The sequence below is a fragment of the Chelon labrosus genome (assembly GCF_963514085.1).
Source record: "Chelon labrosus genome assembly, chromosome: 2".
Lineage (NCBI taxonomy): Eukaryota > Metazoa > Chordata > Actinopteri > Mugiliformes > Mugilidae > Chelon > Chelon labrosus.
Window position 1 is genome coordinate 21,863,050 of NC_140338.1, and position 24,420 is coordinate 21,887,469.

General features: G+C 42.9%; 1 protein-coding gene across 1 annotated transcript in view; it reads left to right on the top strand.

The window, feature by feature from the left end:
- The window catches only part of sorcs3a (sortilin related VPS10 domain containing receptor 3a), a gene marked incomplete at its 3' end in the record, with an annotated part of 208,510 nt that overhangs the window by 127,374 nt on the left and 56,716 nt on the right, over positions 1–24,420 (top strand). The window contains exons 5-7 of the mRNA XM_084569223.1: positions 19,876–19,949; positions 21,150–21,214; positions 21,832–21,950. Of these exons, the coding sequence (XP_084425349.1) occupies positions 19,876–19,949; positions 21,150–21,214; positions 21,832–21,950 (258 nt within the window). The remainder of the gene's footprint in view (positions 1–19,875; positions 19,950–21,149; positions 21,215–21,831; positions 21,951–24,420) is intronic.

Consider the following 24,420-nt stretch of genomic DNA (forward strand, 5'->3'; position numbering starts at 1 on the left):
CGGATAAGATATCTGTGGGATGCACTGGGGCAAGCCTGATCCACAGAGGCCCCTCCCCTCAACCCATAGGACCCAAAGACCCCCACTAACAACATTCTGTTGCCGGACACCACAGGACACCTTCAGAAGGCCCATGTCTGTTCTCTGATGGGTCAGCTGCACAATATTAGGAAGGTCGTCATAATGTTATGGTGTATGTCTAAATGCCTAGTTTTTGGGACCTTTATTGTCAAGAGGAGCTATGTTAAAATCAATTTTTAAAACTTTTACACTTAAGAACTCTGTTATCTCATCCATACATTTCCTGAAGAGCGGTTTTGAATTAGTTCCCTATTTTGAGTCAGTTGTATTTAAAGACATTGTCATCAGACAAACTAGACTAAAAAAATCTACCCTGTTGTCATGAATGAAGAAAATAGCTACAGAGACCAAAGTTGTAAACATGTTGTTAACATAAAGTTGGACGTCTTAACATGAAGTTCTATGGGGATTGACTTGCGTTTGTACCCAGTGGACCCTCTAGTGGACATTAGAGGACGTGCCGTTTTGGTGATTTCTGTACAGGTTGTGATAAAGGTTGGAGCAGTAGACGCTAGCTAACTTGTCCTTTGTAAACAGTCTGTGTCTGAAGATCCGATCTCTCGCAGTGCCACTGGGACCGTGTCGGCATGTCAGTCCATTCGTAGCTCTCCACGGACGGGCGACAGAGCTGGCAGGCGCTGCTGATAGAGAAATCTGAAGGTGAGGGGGCTGTGCGCAGGTGTACACGTGTGAAGCCACGAGAAATGCAGGGACATCCGAACAGAGGGAAGGAAATGAACCAGCAAATGAGAGCAAATGAAGATTGATAGATCGCGCTTGAATGTTTATTAAATGACTAAATTCTATCTGTTATAGAGGGTTCACTGACATCCTCCTGTCGGCGTGGCAACAGATGCATAGGTATTAGATGAACTGACTGGCTGGCTCGTTTATCTGTTTTCAAACCGTGCGTGTTCCCTCATCATCGGTCGCTGATGCCGCAGCCGAGCCAGCGCCTGATATGACAAGCTGGGTTAGAGTCAATTCTCAGAATCAACGCCCTTCACTTTTCTCCCATCAGCGTGGTAGAAGAAAACACTTTAACGGTTTGCATATATTCTGTTCTGTAGGGGGGTGATGTGACAATTAATATCATCCACTCATCTCATTTTTGTGGTGGTTGGATGCAAGTTGTTCCCTGAGCTGTTCTTTGGCAGCAGGGAGTCAGTATGTGTTTTTTGGTGCTACAGGCAGTTCAAAACATAGGACAGCAACGAGGCACAAAAACATCACACTGGTTTCCCACCGTGTTGTGAATAGATGTATAAAGTTTTTAGGACTCAGAACAGAGCTCGTTGGCTCTGCACATCTGTCTTGACAGTGATCAAGGTCCCCAGAACTTTTTGGACCATGTATTGTCAGCTGATGTTTACAAGGGCAATAATGAAATGCTGTAATGTCAGCCTACCATCCGTGTGTGCTTTACTTCCTGCCTTTGTGATTTTTTGCCTCCAGTGTCACCTGTATCCCATTATTCAGTCAGTCCCCTCAGTGCACGGTGCAGTGCATAGCCCAGCTCTCCACAACTCTGTTGACAGATTGTCTTCGTACTTGTTAGTGGAGCTCTCCAGCTGTCCTTGTTCATGGTGAGTTATGTCTGTGTGTGACTGCCTGCTTTTTTCTTTTTTTTTTTTTTGCCTTGATCTGTATTGATAGGAATTCTACAATTTCCCTGCGCCTCATCTCATTTTGTTTCTCCCGCTGACTTACATCCTGTGTATGATCCTCTGCCTGCTAGAAAAGTTCATAGATTTTGGCCTTTTTTTCTGCGTGATCTTAGCTGTAACTCGATTCCCTGCGTATATCGCATACGTGCAGAGGTTTAGTGGTGTCAATGGCTACACTATGGCTTCTACTCCCACTCGAAGTAACCTACTTTTACTTTAGTCAGTTTCAGGATTAGCTTTGCTTTCAGTGATCAAATGCTACATTTAATCCATCGTTTCTATATTGCAGTGTTGAACTTTTTGTGTTCCAGTATCCGAATGCTACATCCCAGTGCAAGACCTGCTGGGCTTGCATGGACCCTAGTAATCCACTAATATCCACGAATAAAACTGCCTCAGGTAACAACATCAGTCAGAACAGATGGGCTCGATCAGAAGGAATTTTCAATCAGGCTGAAAGGGACGGTACAAACCTTTGATAATCAGTAGTGATGGGAAGTCCGACTCTTTTCAAAGATTCGGCTCTTTTGGCTCAGCTCCCGTAGAGGAGCTGGCTCTTATGGTTCCGAAACAGCTCCCAAATGGCTCTTTGTTTAGTTTTACTTGTATTTTATCCTAATTTAGTGATTATGAATGGTTTGGGTGCAGGTAAGGAATCTTTCATTTGGAATATTGTCTTGTCCATGTAAACATATTTACTGTTATTTACTCTAGAAATGTCATCAGTGTCAAACATTTTTGCCTTGCTAACAAAAGCACATTACGTTGTTTTCTTCTTATTTGTAGCTGTGCATGTCTAATGAAGTTGAGTCTGCATGGCTGTGCGTATGCACTATTTATATGGGCTGGAGTCTTTTTTGTCAAACAGTGCTTTAGATTAGCAGAAAAAAAAAAATATTTATGTGCTCCATCAAACACACAACATGCAAAACTGAACTAGTCTCCAGGGAATGAGAGTCATCATGGTAACAATATCACTTTTCTTTCTGGGTTAATTCCAGCCCAGGTAACATAAAAGCAAATGTTGCTGTTGATTTAAGTTGATTATGCAGTATGAATTATTCAGCATATTCCAAATGCCTAATGACTCCCGTTCATTCAGTTTTAGTGGCGCTGGGATTCTGCTGATGTTTCTATAGCCTTTGCCAGGGAAATTATATCTACTGACTCAAGTTTCTTTTGGTCTGCTTGCAGGCATTATGCAAAAATAAAAACAATCATTAGGCTAGTTATTTTAAGTGCTGTGTTTCTTTTTATAACTCCTTTCTTCGCTGTTGCGGTTCATTCGGGGTTTGTTTGACTAACCTCAAACACAAGCAAACAAAAGTAGAACCCATTTTTACCCACCTTGCGTAAAATATATATATTTCTCCTGATTTAACCAGGATCCCAGAGGGTGTGACCCGTTTGTTTATCACCACCCCAAGCCTCGGGTTTTAAGACACCATTAGCAATTTACTAATTAGAGTGTAAAATAATAGGAATCCTCCATTACAAAATGTCATTGCACAAACAGGGAGGAGAGGATCAAAGATTTATGGTTCAAAAGTGCTGTGTTACCAGAAAAAAAAAAAAAACCTTGGTGCAATTTCCAGCTCCTCCCAAGCCCATATAGTCTCAACCCCATTTCCCTTTTCCTTTCACAATCCCCCTAATGATCGTAACAGGCCTTGGAGCCCATAAATCTGAACAGTAGGGAAACTAAGTGTCTCATCATTATGCAGCCTCCACCTATCCTCTCAAAGAGCATCCATGTAAGGCCCTCAGGACAACGGCAGCACTTGTTTAAATCCAATCTCATTTCAGTAAGCTCTTCATCACATCTTTCCCTTCCTGCACCTAATGACGCCCCCACGCCATATTGTTGTCTTATGTGTAATGGGAATGAGCTGAATTACTCTTCCACTTGACTAATGGGGACGACTGAGTTAAACTGACGGAGCCATTTTCAGTTGAGCTAATGTCATTGATGCCATTTGTTCCCTAAAGAAGTTACAGAGTCTTCCTGGAGCCTTCTGTTGGACCTTCGCAGGACTTTCGGTTCAAGTGTACATCTGCTCATGTCTGAGAATAGATGAGAATCACAAAGCGGTGCGTTCACGTTGCATGACACTGATCTAAATATGCCATCGTTCAGTGCATCAGAAGGACGAAACGTGTTTTTCCTCTGTCCTCCAGCAGCATGTTCCACCCAAGTGTGTCTTCGTGTATGATGCTTCCTCTGTGAGCCTGCTTAAACAGCATAAGGTGACCTAGAACTGTGAGATAAAGGACAATAAGGGCCCCGTTAGAGTTTTTAATCCAGAATCTGGATTCCATACGTCACACAATGGTGAAAATGCTGTTATTTCTCTGTTTGTTTTCATGTACACCAGGGCTGTCAAACGTCAAAACTGATCCGTCAGAGGGTTCAATCTGAGTGAATTTGCAAAGTGAGAAAATTACATAGGAGACCCTGACTGCAAATTTTCAATTAAATTGGCATCTATTCCTAATTTGCCCATCAAGGGGTAAGAGGAGCAGACATAACACAACACAAAGACCTAGAACTAAACAGCAGATGGCAACAGTGCCCTGGAATTGCACTTACTTTTCTAAATAAATTTGAGGTTAGTTCATTAAATGTAAACATTTTCCTAATGTACTTGTTCTTCTTTGGTTTAAAACAAAGTGAATATTTGGTGTTGCTATTTACAGGCTATTATGCTGTTATGTTACTGGTCTGGTCTGCTTGAGATCAAATTAGTATGTATGTGGCCACTGAACTAAAATGAGTTTGACACCCCTGGTGTAAACACTTAAGTTGGAACCTCTGATTCGAATGATTTCAATCATTACCACGATTAACTCTATTAACAGGTTCAGCAAACAAACTAATTGACTGGCCTGGCAGATCTTGCAGGAGCATAATCAGTTCTCAGCAGATTGACTCTAGACCATTCATTCATTCATCTTCTGTAACCGCTCGTTCCTGTTAAGGGTCGCGGGGTACGCTGGACAGACAACCTTTCACACTCACATTCACACCTACGGCCAATTTAGAATCACCAATTAACCTAACCAGCATGTCTTTGGATGGTGGGAGGAAGCCGGAGAAACCACTCAGGGAGAACATGCAAACTCCACACAGAAAGGCCCAGTCGGCCCATGGATTCGAACCAGGGACCTTCTCGCTGTGAGGCATCAGTGCTAACCTCGCCACTCCTTGCATTGGCCAGACTGACGCCATCTTCCCGGGGATACGGGCAGCGCCATCTAGCAAGTTTGGAGCCAGAGTCTGCACAGCATAGTCCGAGAGTCCGTTTATGTTTAATTAATACTAAGCTCTGCTCTACCTCCACCAGTTACAAGGAACTGTTGGATTACACACTGTACTTATTTTAAAAATTTTGCAACTCTCACGGTCCCACGGGACCGCTTTATGGAGCGGTTGGCACAGCAACTGGTCCATTATGTCACATCCTATTTCTATAGCGTCAAATAACTAACTAAAACAAAACTTATCCAAAAAAATGTATCTTAGTGTTTTAGTTCGGGGGTGGAGCTTATGACCTATACTGCAGACAGTCACCAGGGGGAGCTCTACTTGCTTTGGCTTCACTTTTGAGGAGCAGTTCCACTGTCCATCTGTATACAGTCTATGCTCCAGACCCATTTCCACTGCAAACATTTTGTGTTCCAGCATTGTGGGAAGGTGGGCTGGCTTCCATGCTGATCATGTCCAGTACCTACTTGTTTCTGGGGGTCTAGACTTAAAATCATTTGGAAAAGCATTTCCAAATGAGTACAGCTGTCAATTTATGAGGCCTCAAAAAGCCCATACAAATATGCATTATCAACTCCTATATAAATATTTCATGTTGTTGACTTGAATTGTTGAGAGAAGATCTGTCAAAATGTGTCAAGTCGTAAAAGTGGTCACATGGTTCATGCTCTTAAATGACAGGATGTTTAACCTACTCCCTGAAACCTGGTGTGAGAAACTTAAATGTTCCGCAGGGGGAAATTTAAGTGTTAGAGCAGCATGCCAAAACTACTAATTAGTTTAAAATAAATAAATAAATAGATTAAGGTAAAAAATCTACATCACAGTAAATATATTAAAGGTACAAAAAATATTTATAGTCGCTGTACGAAGGTTAATTAAAAAGACAGAAGAATAATCTTCACACTCATAACAGTACTGGCTTGGAGAGTAGCATAGAAAACAATATATAATCAACAAAAACGAAGACTGAGCCGTCTTAACAGGCAGCCTAGCATGGTCTGTGTCCTGCTCTGTGTCATAAAGTGAAGTTGTCATGTGTAGTTGTTCAAATGGTCAGAGGCATTTAAGGCCAGACAGCAGATTTTCACCTCCTAGCAGATTCCTCCAGCCATGTATCTGTGGTTCTGGAAATCATTTCAATGTGTGTGGTCTTTGTCGTTTTGACACTTGCCTTGAAAAGAATGAAACAATTCAACCTTTCAAAACTGGACAGAGAATTGGAAGGATATTTCAGGAGCGGACACAACCGTTTCTATTTTCTTCTAGTAGATATTCTGCATTGCACAGTAACAGGTGCAGGCACATCTGGATGGGCTGTCCGAGTCCGTTAGGGTCTTACATTTCAGAGCAGGTGTCAGCAGAATGAGCACTGGAAAGAGGAAAGTGGTCTGTCGAGGAAAGTGGCCATGTTAGTTTTGCTTCTAAAATTGAGACTGGAAGAGGCTCAGAGGAACTCTGCTGTCTGGAACTGCTGTTCTGTTCTGTTGCTGCCGTCATACACATCGATGTAGCATGCACAAACATGCTTTTTCTCTTTAAGACCCAAACTACGACAACTACTATGTGTTTTTGCTTCAAGTGGAAATCCAATAGGAAGCCACCTTGCCTCATACAATATGAAAGGACTAACATCCTAACCGCCTCTGAGCGCGCCGTTCAGTCCCTTCAGTCTTCCATGCAAACACTGTTTGACTTAATTCACTCTAATGATGCAAATTTATGCTGTTAATTATTTCTAGCTGAATTGTGTCCTGGCTAAACATTTTCAGATATGCAACAGGGACATCAGACTCGATAAAGTATTCAGAGAGAGAGGGAAAACACATTATTCAGGATTACTTTTTTTTTATTTTTTTTGTTCTTTCTTTTCATTTGCATTAACTCCATGGAAAGAATTAGCATTTTCCATTTTGTGAGATTCCTAATACAGCTGATGTTGTTGTCTGTGGCTATGGATTCTGCCACTGAAGAGTCCTCTTCAGATTAGCTCTTTTCATTCGAACCTTGTTTAATTGGAAACAGTCAGTCTACATCCTTGAGTGCTTTGCTTTCTGTTTGCTGTCATTGTAATCCCCAGCTCACACCTTTTTGCAAGCTATTTAAACCCCTGATATGTGAGGCCACGGACTCTGGATGTTGTATTGTCTCAGAGAGTAAACACGGCGAAAAAGCTGTTGTTATAACCGAGTGGTTTCAAGTAGTTTCATTTTTCCTGTGGTCTAACCAAAACAACACAAATCGTCCCTTTACCAATCAGAAATGATTGGTTATTGTCTTTTTTATATATATAAATAAACCCTTATCTTTGATGAGATGAAGCACAAAGGCTCCAGTGGCCTTCAAGCCTCTGAGTCAGAGGCACAGAGATACACTGCTGCCAGCTTGAAATGGTAAGTGACCTTTTGAGATCGGGACTGATGTTGCTTTTTTGTTAGCTTTGCGGTCTAAACATGTAACACTTAACCTCAGAAATGTTGGCAAATTTTAAAGCTGAGTCCAGCTACAAACTAGAAGGAAATACCGGCTAGAAACTTAATGTGTTAATGCACAACAAAAAGATAAAACCAAGAAAAATCTGTTTTGTTTTTTAGATTAATTGTTGCGTGGGATAATTTGAAGTTAACAGGTGAGCCTCTCAGTTCAGTCAGATTGAGAGCGGTGGCGGTGTAAACCTTTGATAATCAGTTCTATAGGAAAACATTAGCGCCTAATAACCGGGTAAACACTTGATCTGATGTTTTCTCCCTGGTTGGAATAAATCCATTCTTTCGGGTCATGTTTTTCTCCACGTGGGGTAAACTTCAGGTGATGAGTTTCCAGGACGAACAGAAACTCGGAGGTAGCAAAACATCCTAGCCTGGCACAGCTAGATTTAATACTTTTCAGAATATGAGTTGGGTAGCACTCCAATTGGATTTCATTACAAGGTGTGTTTCAACCATCACACGCAGAGCACGCTCCGTAACACATGACCCCAATCACCACCTCTAAACCCATTCTTTACACTAATCCCATCTAACTGCAGATACAGATCCCTGGCCTGGAAACGTGAACAATATGGCAGGAGTTTTGTGCCCTCTGCCAAAGCGGCACTAAACAAAATACCCCGATAACTGTGCATAGGTGTTCAGGCTGCCATCAAGGAGTGTCATTGCTATGGGGTTGGGGGTGCCTGGTCTCGTCTCGGTGGGTGGTACATGTCTATGTAACATCCACACTAATGTCAGGTCCAAAAGTTTCCCAGCAGAACACTGTATCGTCACAGGATGGTCAGTGATACTTCTCCTGTCAGCGGCAAACACAGAAAAACGGTTTATGAGCAAATAAAAAACACGAAAAATAGCACAAAGTGTTGGCCTGGCCTCCAAATTTCCTAGATCCCAAACTGATCAAGTATCTGTCAGTGTTGTGGCTGATCGGTGTAGGTTTGCGTGAATAAATGTGTATATGTTGTGGATGCTCTCTGTATTTATGGGGGGCTCTGTACAGACTGTAGCAACAAATTTCCTTTCCTTTTCGTTCCATTCTGGGCAAATGCCTTAACTTAACTTTCCACTAGGTGACAACCAGTTGTTAAAACACATGTATGAAAGGAAAAAACAAAAAGCATTGACGTGGGCAGTAATGTTGAACATGTGGAAACATCTTGGCCATCTTCTTCTACTGAATCAATTCAGGGTTGGCGATAAAGTTGGTGGAAAAGAAAATCTTCTGCTTGAGTTCCTGCAGATCTGACGCTCCACAGCAGCGGAGCCACTTCGTCAATACAAGTTCGGAGTGATTGATGTTTTGCAGCGGGCAAACACATATATCTGATCAGACCGTTTTATTTAGCGTCCATGGAAACAGTTCAGTTAGAATCTGTCATCAGAGTGATTGATCAGGTTGAAGGTCGGCAGTGTTGGTATACAGCAAACAGCCCCGTTCAGCTACTATGTTAATCAATATGTTGACCACTCAAGAACCACTCAACTAAAGACGAACAGCAACCTGTCATTACTTTAAGACGAGACGGCCAGTCAGTCCAGAACATTTCAAATAAGTTTCTACAAGTGAAAAAGCATCAAACGGAAAAGAAGCAAGAAAGTAGGGTGAAGGCGATTTGCCAACAAGTTCTCAGAATCAATCTTGTTGAGAGGATGTCAAGAGTTTACAAAGTCTCTATCAAAGGAAAAGCTGGTTACTTTGAAGAATCTATATACAGGCTCTTAGTTAACGCTATTGTTTTCTCCGTAAAGAAAATCCATTTCTGCTGTAAACTAGATTTGACATCTTCAGTTTTGTTCGAAATCAAATCAAATGAATAAGTGTGTCAAAATGCCCAGAACGCTCCCTACAAATCCATCAGTGTGTCTGTTTCAACAGACCCATTTCCTGCCCTTGACTGAAAGGTGAAGTTGAGCTCGAGCCAAAAGGCCGCTCAGCTGCTGCAGCGCATTTCTCAACCCAATGACTCTCCAGATGGCAGGTATCTTTAGTGCTCAGCTCCATCGTCCTGAGCCGCGACAGCTCCGCCGCGCTTCACCGAGCTGCGGCGTGCCCGCCCTCCCAGGGTACTTTTAATGGACTTTAATTTGAAACACACGACCAGGACAATACAGACACTGCACTTGCTCACACAATGGAGATAATAGGCCTCCTTTTCATGCATATGGGCATCAGCTCACAGCATAATTGCTAGACGTGGAGAAAAGAAAAATGACTTTCTGAAAGCCTAGTTGGCTGCTTTGCATCGTGTAGAGAATGTGTAGTACTGGTTTATGCACATGTCAACCCACTGTGTACATGCATGTGCTCAAAGCAGCAATTCTTGCTTGTTTTTGTTTTTTTTGCTTGGTCAGCTGTACAGAAAGGGAGTTGTACACTTCTCACTTTCATCTGAGAGTATGCACAGTTCCTGTGTGACTGCCTGCCAGGTGTGCAGCTTGCTCTCATTTGTTGTGTAGCTCTAAGGCTACAAGACAGAATAACAAGGTATCAGTGAAGAAACCCGGAGGAGGAGGAGGCGCAGTGTGACAGCGAGCACAAAGCCAGAAAGAATCTGTCCGATAAAACTGACAGGGCAAAGATGCGAGTTTGACACTGGTAATCACACAGGATAATATTTTAATTTGTTGAGCCACAAGTGCTGTTTTGTCTTTTAGGAGTGACATAAATCGGGTTCTGATTCTTGCAGACATTTTCATTGGTACACAGTAAGCAGAGGTTCTCATTTCATATTATTGTCAGAGCAGAGTGTGAGCTGTACTCAGTCCAAATACAAAACTACATTGCTTCGCTTCAAAAATGTCCACGAAAGCAGTCATTCTCTGCTTATAAACACCAGCTCTGTTTAAAGCTAGTAAGGCCTTGAGTTTCAATTGTCTTCCCACCCATTAACACTGTCAATGAATCCAGTAGGAGCACTGTTGTCAGATACAGCTAATGGTTTCCAGCCCATAAGCTGATCAGTAAATGGACAAAGCGCGCAAAATATTGCATCTATTTAGTTCTGTACTTCAACCATTCAGATTGCTTACATTAGTGTAGCAATCTGTATCATAAAAAAAACAATGTAGTCGAAGCACAGAAATCATCCTGCAACAAACCACAGCAGCCAACCACCACAACTACTCACACATTTTTGTGCGCGTGCCTGTGTCAGGCTGCATCCTACTGGGGATGGCTGCTGCCATCAAGGAGTGTCATTGCTATGGGGTGGGGGTGCCTGGATGTCCAAGTAACATCCTCACGAATGCCAGGTCCAAAAGTTTCCCAGCAGATCACTGAATTGTCACAAGATGGTCAATGTTGTTCGTTTCTCCTATCAGTGGTTTTAATGTTGTGGCTGATCGGCGTAATTGCCATTAAGAACCGACAGGAGAGGGTGCTGACTGTTTGTGAGAATTCCCGTCACAGCCGAGCACAAAACTTCAAGCTATGCCAGAGGGTAAGACTAAGAAGTGGTGGTAATGAGTACCACAGATAATAAATCATTTGAAAGGAAAACTAAAACGTTCCGAGACCAGTGCACATTTTGTTCGAGTGCTCATCTCTGCTTTTACCCCCAAAATAAAATTACTGGCAACACTGAGCAGTAGCACGTAGTTGAGCTATATGTCCAGCTTCTGGGTCTTTGAGCTCCTTTTTGTCCCTGTACTGCTTCCTGATTGCTTTAATATGACTGCTGATTAGGGCCACAGCCAGCAATTATTTTAATTATTGATTAATCTTCTGATTATTTTCCTGATTAAATGATTAATCATTTGTCTATAAATTGCCAGAATATGGCAAGAAAAAAAAATCTCATAATTCTTCAGGGTGACATCTTTTAATGTTGTGGTTTAGCCAACCGATAGTGCCAAATATGTTCAGTTAACAGAAGTTAAATAAATCCACAGCAGAAAAGGAGAGTATCATACCTGATTGGAGAGTATAAAAGTAACTATTTAACCCTAAAAACATATTTAATTTACTTCGGATTAAAAAAAAAAAAAAAACAATAATAATAAAACATAAAGAAATATATACAGGAAAAAAAAAATATTTGAATTGCAATCTAAAAGAAGGTTTTTTAAGCCGATGATTCTGCAGAGGTGCAATACTGAGGGTGCTCTTGTCTGGACCCCTGTGTATCTTTATGGCCTCTCACTCAGAACAATCCAGACGGTTCATTTGCATAGCCCTTTCCCATACCTCCCCACATAGGATCATCCCTACTGCTGTGTGCTTTACAGGCTCTATAAATTGTGGGGTATAAAACCACCCACCCCCCCCCCAATCCCCCAGGCGATGCCAACAGAAGCCATTTGATTTAGAGCACTGTACACAGATGCATCAAGAATTTATAGGAGACTTAATTAGGAGTTCTAAAAGTGACTTATAGTAATTGTGCGGGACACAGGGCCCTATAATGCAGCAGTTATCATTTCTATAATTCCAAAGTCCTAATCCTTTTCTCAGAACTTTTATATGTTGGTGGAGCAGTTTGTGCTTTGATGTTAATGCAAAAAGCTTTTCTGGGTGGCGGACTGTTGCCGCTGCAATGCTGCAGAGAAACTGTGCAAATGAAACAAGTCAGAAAACCCCCACTTTACTTTGGCTTGCTGCAGTGTGGTGTAGCCGACGTTCAGACCACGATGGCAGAAACCATGAGGAAATTGGATGAAATTTGAACCAAAGAGAGACTGTAAAAATTGTCAAAGGAATTATTCTCTTGATTGAATTTGCTGCCTTTTCCTTATCTGTATATTAATTTGAGTAATTTACCAAAGTGTAAGTTAGGTCAGATGGCTGCAGCATGATTAAGTCTTCTCGTAGCCAGATGTGATTCTTATCAGAGTATTAGTCTGGTAACAAGCCATTGGGATGTCATTATGGGCCGAGTTTCAACCATAGACTATAAAAAATGTGGACTCCCCAACAGCTCCTCAAAAGTGAAACCAAAGCTTGTGGAGCTCCCCCTAGTGGCTGTCTGCAGTCATAGGTCATAAGCCACACCCCCTCTCTGGTAGTGGGTTGGACTTGGGCCAAATTAAAAGACTAAAGTACAGTTCACATTTCAGGTAATTAACATTAATATGTTAATATAATGCTGATGTATGTTCAAGTGTCCATCAGGGAAGTTTCGTTTTAGTTAGTTAATTGATGCTATAAAAACAGAATGTGACATTACGTAATGATTGACAGTTGCCATTGACCATCGCTCCTTAAAGGAGTTCCCTGTAGGACCATGAGAGTGGAAAAAAATATATAAATGCAGTGTATAATCCAAGATTTCTTTGTAACTGGTGGAGGTAGACCGCAGTATTAACAAGATACCGCTATAGGATATTAGCATCAGTGTGGCCAGTGGGAGGAAGGGGAGACGTGTCATCCATTTTCTACAGTCTATGGTTTCAACGGACACAGAGAAGAAAAGGACCAACAGGGACTGGAACAGCAGCGTACATGATGACGATCTTGGACAGAGACTGATGACGCTGATGGCGCTTTACAAGAAGTGCAGACAAGAACGTATATTGATAAATGCCCAAAATCAACTCCACACTGCTCAGATTACATGCATGGCTACGTCGCTGTTACTCTTCTATCCATCACCACATAAATACCACCTGAATGATTCGGTTGGCTCAACAGGTCTTTGCTAGAACATAATCAGTTCCCAAATTTGTGGTTGGAAAAGTTGGTCTGGCTCCCAAGCTAGTCTTCTACAGTGATTTGGTTCCTTGGCCTTTTATTTTTTCCTGCTACCCCTAAACACATCCGTTAAGCATTTTATGATGGCTCACATAATGTGATTTTCTTTGCCAGTCTTGATGTTCGTGTTAGCCTATTAACGCTGTGCATGCTATGTTATTTTGTTCCATTGTTGCCTAATCAGTCAGTAGCAGTTTGGCACCCTCTAATTGGCTTGCTTGTTTTCAAGCTGTGTGACATTATGTGAAATGGCCTCAGCGACTACATTTGCATATCCCTTCAACCTGATCAATCGTTGGGATCAGCGATTCCAACTTAACTGTCTCCATGAATGCTAAATAAAATTACCTCATCAGATTCATGTGTTTACATGCCTCAAAACATCAGTCACTGTAGAACTTTACTGACAAAGTGGCTCTGCTGCAGTGGACTGTCAAATCAACAGGAACTAAAACAATCTGATTGAAAATTCTGACTGAGGTGGTTACATGAGGCAGTTTCATTCTAATTATTAGCAGAATCTAGTATGCATGGAAACTTGACACGTATCACCGAAGATCCAAAGGCTATGGCTGACCCAAATTTCAACTTGTTTGTGCAGATTTTGATAAATCGTCTGAGATGTTCTTTATGCTGAAACAACTTCCCAACAAAATATTGTCTAGTGAAAGATCTGTGGAAGGAAGTGAGTCTGAAGTGTGAAGTGTTTCTGAAGTCTGATGTCTGTCTGATTGTATCCGTTGCCATAGGAAACAAGAAAACTCATTGGAGAGCTGGAGAGGCAACATGCCCGAACATTTTTATCCACTGTTACTTCCCACTCCCTCAAGCTAGATCCATAATGTCTTATTTAGCTGGTGGGTGTAGCATCTGGTAATAGTTGGAAATCCAGGCAGAAAAGAGTTGCAGGGTTAAAAACAGTCTGCACAGGCCTCCTGTCGCTAAGTGGTTGGTCCAACACATTTCATGATGCGCTCCGAGGATAATAGTGTGTCTCCCTGCCTCATGTTATCCCTGTTTTTCTTTCTTCGCAGCACACAGTGAGAGGAAAGCTGTGATTATGATCTTAGCCATTTCTTTCTGTGACAGTTGGTGAACTCTGTGGTAGGCTTGCAGCTAACAAGTATCTCATACCAGTTTGCTGCAGAGGACTAACAGCAGGGTCAGCTGTTCTGTTATGTGTGGAAGCAGAACGGTCTTTCCCGGAACATTGAAAACCCATGTCATTCTGCCCACAGGGGACTCGTCTCTGCATCACCACTTCTTTCCTAATTGATTTCCAGGGTAGACGGCCACTGCGGAGCGGTCATTTATCTTTTATTCTGATTCATATTTCATCTCGTGTAAAAGTGCACTCGCGTCAGGTTTTAAATGCTGTGAATCAGCCAGTGCAATGCATTTTCCCAAGACAATTTGTGCATACATTAGAAAGATAATAATAATGATAATAATAATAATAAAAGCTTACTAAAATGTATCTTTCAGTCCGTTATAGGTAAGCTCTCCTACTAGAGAGCAGAATCAGTTCATTTCTATGTTTAATTTACCTCCATGTGTGCAACTGTCTAAAGTTAAAACTGGAAGAAGAAAAACAAATGTAGACCAACAGATAAACCTGAAGAATTATTCCTTCTGTGTATATGCTGAAATCCAATCTTCCCATAGCTCAAGCTAGTTGAACAAAATTTGCTCATTATGCCCGTATGCCAGCAGCACAATTTAAATGGTTTGATGGGAAAATGTGATCAAACCAGCGCTGCCTGCAGTGAATACGTGGTGAGGCCTGGCTCTCAAAGACCTTAACTCCGATCTACACCGCAGAGTGAGACATTCGCTTGGCTTTGATACACCGTATGTACGTGTTTGAGTGTGTTTCCATGTATCTGAATGAACATGAATTATTCCTGAGCTGCAGAATGGCCTACAGACCACTTTTCTCTTACTAAACGTGATGATTTTTTATTTTTTTCTGGCTTAGCTGGAGGCAAAACAATCCACAGGAATACATTAGCTTAGCTTGGTTTATACCCCTCTGACCGGTCTATGCAGAGCCTATGCCATTGGGGGTTGCGCTGCCGAAAGCATTTGCGCTGGTGTGTCTGTATTGTTCTGTAATTACACCTGCAAAGGCTCGGCGGTGACTGGTCAGTCTTGAGTTTCGCTCAGTGAGTTTCATGGTGAGTGGAACTGAGTGGCTTGTGTTGGAGTTTTAGTTGATAAATGTGTATCAGCAATTATATATCTTCTCTAGCTTCTGTAATATCAATGAAACTGAATAGATTGTTTGTAGTAGCCTGAACTAAGGAGAACTTTCTGTCCTTGTCCGTTTCGCTGAGACACGTGAGCAAGGAAATGCATTTTAGACCAGCCACAGCCGTTTAGGGTCATGTTGCCCACATTCCTGGGGAGGTGTACGTCAGGTTACGCGTAGGGTACAGAGCTAAAAGTCATGCGGGACTATGAACTATGCTTAATTCTGACTAGCAGTTTGTCTGGCCTTGTGCGGTCTGCTCTACCTCCGCCTGTTACAAAGAAATAATGGATTATAAAATGCACTTGTATAATTAAAATTTTTTGCCTACTCTCACGGCCGTATGGGACTGCTTCAAGGAGCTGTCAGTCATCATGATGTCACATCCTGTTGTTATAGCATTATATAACTAACTGAAACTAACCTTCGTCAAAAACAGAAATAATTCGCAATAAGTTTCAAGATTAAATAGCAGAGCAGAAAAGCACATCATATTTTCTCTTTTCTGGGCACAACAAATTTACAGAAATTGGTAAGAGCACCACACAATCGCCATGTCATCTCAGAGGTTAACCTGGGAAATTGGAATCACAGAATGCCAAATTTTGAAAACGAGAGTGTCGTGCTCCTCTCCCGGGACCATGGCCTCAGCTTCTTCTGCTGCTTACTCCGGTGTTATGGGATCAACATCAACTCAAAGACATTCGTGAAAACAAAAATGAGTGCTAAGCCATCTATTAAATGCTTATGACCCATGCGAAAAGAAAGTGCAAAAAAATGAATTTTAATATTTTGAACATAGAAAGGAGCCTCCTCATCCTACCCGTCTTTCCCTTTGCCTTTTATCCGACCTTACAAAACAAACACCAAACCTAACGTCAGTGAAAGAAGCCTGGACACAGGAATTAGACTACAGGCTGGGGACCTATGGGCCCTACCTGTCCACCCTGCCATCCATAACTAAACACAGAGGATGCGAAATCTGGGCTGAAGCCTCATACGAAAGCCCCGTAGTAAATGAAGCTTGCTATTGAAGTAATAACATAGCGTATTATTTCTAGCAATACCTAATTTTCTCTAGGGAACTAGCAGATGCTGTTTTGTTAGCTACACTAGTCCACAGCTCCCGCTTTATTTTATTTATTTTATTGGTCCCCCTGTGGGGTTATGTCATATAAATCTGCAAATATTTTTCTGACAGTTGTCTCTCACAGCTGTGTCCAAATCTCCAAGACCACATGTGAAGATTCTTCTAGTGCGAATTAATTTTTAATGTAAGTGGTTGATAATTAATTGGTGTCCTAGTGCCTACTGCCACACCATCATCCACTATGAAATGCTGTTCTGCCTCAGTCCTGTATAAGTATTTTGTCCTCGTCTCCCTCCTGAGAAGTGGTTTAGAAATGCTACTCGTCCTCTGAGACACTACTAGTCAGCCTTCTTCTGACAGGATATCTCCTGATTGGAGTCTGCTGTAGTTATTTCTGGATCTGTGTCTCTCAGTGAACAAAGCGTGATGTATTGATCGTCTGATGGATACAACTGATCCGCTTTCTACAGTGTATTTTAGAGCTCCATGCGCTGCCCCCTTAGAAACCCTTTGTCTCCATGATTTGATGCTGAGAGACTTGAAGGACAGCCATATTTGCATACGGGTGATCAATGGCTGCAGGCTGATGTAGCTCAACGAGCCTCTGATGAATCGATCAAAACCGCCAGAGTGTCATTTGAAAGGTGTTTTATTGAGAGGGGACAGGTGAAGGAAATCTGAGCTTTGACGTGAGCATGGCCTAGCCTAGCGTAGCCAGACTCAGTTCTTATCAGAAGAAGAGTCTGCTAACACACCATTTGGATTTCATTATGGGGCATGTTTCAATTGACTGAAAAACCCCACACACATCTGGAAGAAGAGTTGGTTCTAGCCTGTTTATTGTCTGGGGCAAACTTCGGTAAGGCCCTTAGAGGCTCCTCTTTATCATTATGAAACAGTAAGAAATTATTTCCAGCGTTAGCTTCAAGCTGGACTGACAATGGAAACGGTTGCCCTACGTAAGAATATAGCAACAGGCTAACATACGTAGTTCTAATATCATTCCAGTTTCATGATGACACGCACAATATCAACACCGTCATACATTTATATACCTTTATCTCGTCCTCATTTTTCCTTCTCTTCTTTTCTCTTTTTTCTAAGCTGGGCACCTGACGGCTTTGACCTTTTCTCCTCCATGATGTTAATTTGTCAGTGGAGAATCAATACTTTACCCCCCCCCCCCCCCCCCCCCCCCCCCAACACAAAAGTCAGGATTAAACCGATTCATCTTGATGGTGTACATACTGCTTTTGTCTTAACTTAATTATCTAAATGAGACCAGAAAACGCTGCCTGTGAAATTGTCCGCTTACATTAGGAGTATAATGAATGAATCTGTGATTTACTTGACAGCGATCTGTGGTGTCATTTTAAACACATAGTAGTATCCTGCAGAGGTCCGCTATTTGATCCACTCCAGCGGGGTGAAGTGGAATCAACCTGCCCCTGATCCGCCCCCGTCCGCACCTCCCACCACGTCTGTAACTGAGTTCTTCTGCCCAGCAAGCGGAAGCCTGCGCAGTCATCAAAAAGTCAGAGTGCGCCCACTTCAACAAATTGTCGGGACGTGGCGTACAGGGTGACAGACAAACGATCACACGAATGTTACTATTTTTAAGTGCCCATGCCGCCCGCCCCTGATAATATGCCTCCTGAGCGACTGCCTGTGCCACTCATACCCAAATCCACCTCTACCTGGCAGGCACATTACAAACTTCTTAGACGTCCCCACACTGCATTTCACAGTTCCTTCCGCTGACCGCTCCTCTAATGCAACCTGATGCAGAAGTCGGTGCACTTTAAAAGTTTTCTAAACCCCCGCCATCGCAATAAATAGATGAGTTGATCTAACATGTTTACTGCAATTCTTCAGCGACCATTTAAACCCTTTGTTGACTCCCTCAGCTGTCGTCGACTCCACTGGTGGCGTGGCAGCTGGCTGGCTGCGCTTTTGATTTATGGAAGTGAATGGGAAACTATGAAGCTTACTTTGTGACAGCTTTCGAAGCTTTAAAATTTAAGATGTCATTGAACTGATGAATGGAGTGGGGAGAAGCTGAGCCGGCCCGCTGGCATCATATGTCACTGTCCAAAGTGATGAGGGACCCTGCCTGTCGCCCTGTTACTCCGACCCAAAGGCTTGGTGGGGGAGTCCGCCTTTTGCTGAGGCTGGAACGACCACAAATAAAATATCCTGTGGAATGGCTGCTTTTTTACTAGACTCTGTGCTACTTCGTAAAGATTTAGACAAATGTTTGCTCCTAGCTAATCGTAAATCCATGCTTTCGACACACACGATATCCTGTCTTTGCTTATCATTGTCACTTCAGACACGCAGCCTTCCGGTGCTGATTGCATGATGGAATAAATATATGATAGAATTTGACATCCATCAGCTTTAAATTAGAAGCAGATCCTTGATATGATCTGCTGTACGAGCACGTGAGCACACTTTTAATGTAACGCTGAAATGGAAAACACACCCGCCGACGCCGATAGTTTCCCCTTCGATGCTGACAAACACGTCTGCAGCCGGTGACAAATGTGTATTCTTTTATCAGAGTAAGTGTCAGATTTGCTGTGATAAAAGCCAACAAGCAGGAACATTAGCATGGCGCTCAGCCGGGGCCACCGAGTCACCTCTGCTGCGAGGAAAAAACAATGCACAGGCGCGGCGAGATGCAAGAGAGCTGCCTCCACAACATCAATCAGTGCGGCGTTGGGCAAGTACACCGCGGTTATTAATTGTTTGCCCGAGAACCCGAAAATGTAATTAGCGCATTCAAATTGGGCCACTGGCTCTGTTCTGCGCACCTCCACGTCAGCCCAGCCATACATCATCCCTGCTTTCATGGAAATTCCCTGCGCAGGTTGCGACTGGATGCCGAAGAAATGGTCTTTGTTTTTTATTACAACAGCGGGGCTGTGACCCACTGAATCAAGTCCAGTTCTTTGCTGATCGAGCTGAAAGTGGCCACATTAACGTCATATCTATTTCACTTCTAATGCATTATTCCTGTGAAACGCTTCCTCTAAAGCTATAGCTCTAATTTGTACCAGGAGAGGGGAACAGAGTTGCCCATATCCGTGGCAATACATTAGCTAGAATGGCCAGTTGGTAATGAAGATAGCAATTTAGCGCCACTGTATGTCAGCCTGTCTCCTGATACTGCTTTCTCGCCCCAGACTAACCAGCCATGTCTCCAGCTCACTTGTCACTGTTACAGATTTTAAATCAGCCCATCCAATTAGAGGCTGGACAAATGTAGAAACATACATACATCTTGCTAACAGCCCTTATCCCTCTCTCTCTCTCTCTCTCTCCCTCTCTCATGCAGTTGTACAGCTCAGTAGACTTTGGAAGAAAATGGCAGCTCATCCACGATCACGTCACGCCGAACAGATTTTACTGGTGAGTCATCCGTCCTCTGCTTTTTCTTTTTCTTTATTCCGCTCCACTCCTCTTCTCCAAAGTTTGGTTTGCTCAGGAATGCAGAAAGTGTTGCTCGAGTTGGGCGCACCTCAGCGAGCGATATTGATGGCTTGGAACAAGGCGTGTGACTGACTGGTGATGCTGCTAAACTTCTGCACATTTTCCAGCCCATGATACAATCAGGCAGAGATTAATCTCCTTCTTCAGAGCGCACTTCGCATTCAGCGTTCGAGGGCATGTCGCATTCCACTTCATTTCTCACACTCGCCCCGCTCGTATCAGGCGTATTGCACATAAATGCCACATTATTTTTTTTTTACATCAGCAGAAGGAAGTAGAAGGAAGGGGGTCGGTTTCTACAGATGCATACATGCAGATACGGGAGCTATGACTCATAATGGATCCGGGTCATTTCTGTTGCTTCTTATCCAGTCACGTCTGCTGCTCACTCGCCTCCAGTGTACCTACGGTATTTCTGAAAGTGCACTCTCATCACAAACTTAGGGCCGGATCTAATCCAGCTCACTCCTCCTCTCCCCCTCTCTGAAAGGGACTGGGATTTTACCCGGCATTGCCTTTGGCCACATCCACCATTGCTTAACCATAAATTTGGAGCTCCTTCTGTGCCACTGTGGTATAATCCTAAACATTGTGCACAATCCATCGCTGGCTTTGCCCTTCACCGCCAAAGCCTCTTCAAGGACAGCTAAACACTGGATGGGCCTTGAGCAACGGCTAGGCACGACTCCAGCTGGCTGAATTTAAACAATGGCTTCATCAGCCTCCAAGGGATATAAAATACCACCACAATGGGAGGGCTGAATCCATCCAGTCTAATCCACCAGCAGTGGAATGAACAAGAAAGCGAGATAATGCTCAGATATACTCAATGTAGATGGCGTTGTGGCCCTGCTCCACTCAGTCAAAGATGAGGAGGCTCAGTTTGTGTTTCTTTGTATTGTTTTGCTGGAAGGGGTGTAAGGACGTGGCAGGAAGTGGCATTTGGCAGTATTCTCTTTGCAAAGTTAAACAAACGGCTATAAGATCAGCAGAAGGCCTCTCCTAGATCACCATCCCCTTTGATATGGCAGCTGTTGCATGTTTTTCCCTTTACATTCCTCTCGATTTACTGTCATCAGGCTTACATATTCCTGCATGGTTTGCCTTTTTTTTCCCCAGGTCTGTCGCGGGTCTAGACAAGGAGCCAGACCTGGTGCACATGGAGGCTCACACCCCTGATGGAAGTAAGTTTCCTTGACACTCAGAGAGGGGTAATGAGCAGGTCTCTATAGGAATGAGTTCCTCCCGGAGACAAGAAGGCATCCCTGGGGGAAACAGCTTTGGCTCGCCACATCAATAAACTCAGACCATGATTTTTGATGAATACGGCCTTTCTTCCTCACTCCTTGAATGTCAGCTCCATAACTCTGAAAGGAAGCACTGCCAAGGTGTTCCATAGGTGAAACTGTTTATGCCAGCTTCTGATGTTCAGATTTATGCATTGTGTTTTCCCTATTATCAGCAAATTTAAAATATAATTTGGCAACACCTGCATTTGCTCAGCCTGGAAGATAGCCCAAACTTTCCCACTCACAACGTTTTTGTGGGGAAAAGTTAGTCTGAGGCCACTCCGTTGGGAACTCATTAAGCCCCTGCAAAGATCAAATAAATCAGATGGTACAAAGAAGCAAATTAGCCAAAGAAAAGTCAGATATGACCAAAACCCTGCATAGGTCTAGAAACAAAAGTATCTCTATTAAATATGCCTTCACTTTATTACATGCTACATGTAAGGTTTCTAGTGCTCTGCAGGTTAAGATGCACTGGAGGAATAAGAATGCCTTCCTGTTTGTGTTGACAGACGTGCAGTATGTAACATGCAGAGCTCAGATGTGCACAGAAGCAAACAGGAACTATCCGTTCTCTGGATACATTGACATCAGCTCCTTGGTAGTTCAGGATGACTACATATTCATACAGGTAAGTCTGCACCGTGAGAAAAAAGCTCTACTACTTAGAACTTAGTGGATTGTGCAAATGTAAGATACACTGATCAGCCACAACATTAAAACCACTGACAGGAGAAGTAAATAACATTGATCATCTTGTGACAATCCAATGTTCTGCTGGGAAACTTTTGGACCTGGCATTCATGTGGATGTCACTTAGACATGTACCACCCACCTAGACCAGACCAGGCACCCCCACACCATAGCAATGACACTCCTTGATGGCAGCAGCCATCCCCAGCAGGATGCAGACTGACACAGAACACACAAAAACGGTTTAGGAACAACACAAAAAACATGAAGAACAGCACAAGGCCTGGCCTCTAAATTCACTAGATCACACACTGATCAAGTATCTGTGGGATGATCCACAGAAGCCCCACCCAAAGCCCCCCACTAACAACAGTCTGTTACCAGACACCACAGGACACCCTCAGAAGGTCCATTCTCTGATGAGACACCGCTGTTTTGGAGGCACAAGAGAGACCTATAATATTTGGAAGGTGGTCATAATGCTGTGGCTGATCAGTGTATATGTCTTGGATATCAGGTATACACTATAAGTAGCATTTTATTGACTCATTCATAATTTACTAAATCACATCTTGATTTTCTAATACACTTTTACCAGCTTCAAGCAGTTTTCAGCCAGTTGATTGAAGATGTATACAAAACTACTGATCAATTCAGGTGTTCACAGTCTCCACCGCTGCACAATTTATGGTTCTGCCACCACAGAATCACAGACACACACACACACTGCTTTGTTTAAATGATTTCGCTTGGCAGAAAAAAAATAAAATAAAAAAAATGTAAAACCCCTTTCGGTTTAACCTCGGCTGAACACCGGCGCTTTTGTTTTTCTGAAGCCAAACCAGTTTTAATATTCATCCTAACCACTGCCTGTTACATTATATTAATCGTGATTTGTGCGACAGAAAAAGTCTGAAATGTCCTGAATCCCAAGTGACACAGACACAATTTATGGCTTGTATTTTAATTTCCTCTACAGCGTGAATATTATTTACTTTGACATGGTGCAAATGAGGTTTCTTGCATTTAAAAGTAAACAGGAAGCGTCAGGGTAATTACTCGGCTAGTCCACAGCAGCAACAATTTTATTCAAATGTATCCGAACTCTGTTGCGGTGCCCGATTGTTGTTTTCAGCACCTGCGTTTAGGAAGAAAAACCATGATGCCAACACGTGTCAAAACAACAGCTTCCTGCACCAACCCCCGATTAAGTTCACTTATTTTCAGAAACGTCTAGTCACTTACCCTAGAGAGTAGCTGACCCATGCCTTCCAAAAGCTCTTCCGGATACTGTGACAACAATCTAATAACCATCAGTAATTTATAAAAATCCTGCACAATCCAACCCAGTCACCTCACTAGACTCCACCAAGCGTCACCACCAGCCTGGGACAGCAAATTAATGATGTGACTAAGTGTCTATCTTTTTAATTTTGGTTATAATTTTGCTGTAGTTGTACGATTAAATGTACTGCTCCAGCTTTGATTCCACTAAATGTTTTCCCCGGCAGAGAACATAGTTTTTTTTTTTTCTTCTAAAATCTACTTACCTGAGCCTCCTACGGGCAATTCCTTCCTCTAGAACCATCACAGCTCTTGGCAGCACATTAGACAGAGAAATAGAGTCGTTCTTCTCCAAAGATCCTTCAATCCTGTTTGACCTCTCCAAAGTTTTTCAAGTAAACTGACAAGCGCTGAACCTAAACCTCCCCTTCAATTCGAGCACCTCCACAATTTAACACGTATGCGTCACAGACGAAAGAGCCTGAGAGACAGGGGGATGGTGCGGTGCGGCGGAGGGGATCAGTCATACAAATTCCTCCTAAAGTTCTAACCGCCTCTGGTTACTCGGCCATCGATCTCTCACTCCTTCACTCCATTGCACGTGGGACTGTTCGGCAGCACTCCCTGCTAGGCGGCCATATTTCCTCTCAGAGCGTGTTCTCTTTTATGAGCCACTCAGAGCACTTACAAGATCAGTGAAAGGAATCGGCACTGTCATACAACATTAATGCTGATATTGCCTCTCTTCAGCTGAGAGCCACGACTTGTGATTTGAAGGTTTTCCCTCTAATGAATTCCATGTTGTCACTGATTGGAGGGAAACGCGGCGTGTGAAGCTCCATGTGTCTCTATGTGCACATAGTGCTCGTCTTCTGTGGCCTTGGGCCTAATGACAATTCCCCAGCAACCCCCACCCCTGTGTTTTTCTGCTGCACAAACTAACAGCTCAGTGTGTTAGCGAAGGGTCTATACTACTAAGGATGAGTTTTTTTTTTCCAAGACAGCAGATGAGGCTCGGTTAGGCAACTTAAAGATTTCTCTTGACAAAGAATAATGGGACTATTGATTGTCTTGCAAGATATTTACCAAAGTCCACTTTGAAACCACCAAGTCCATTGACACCT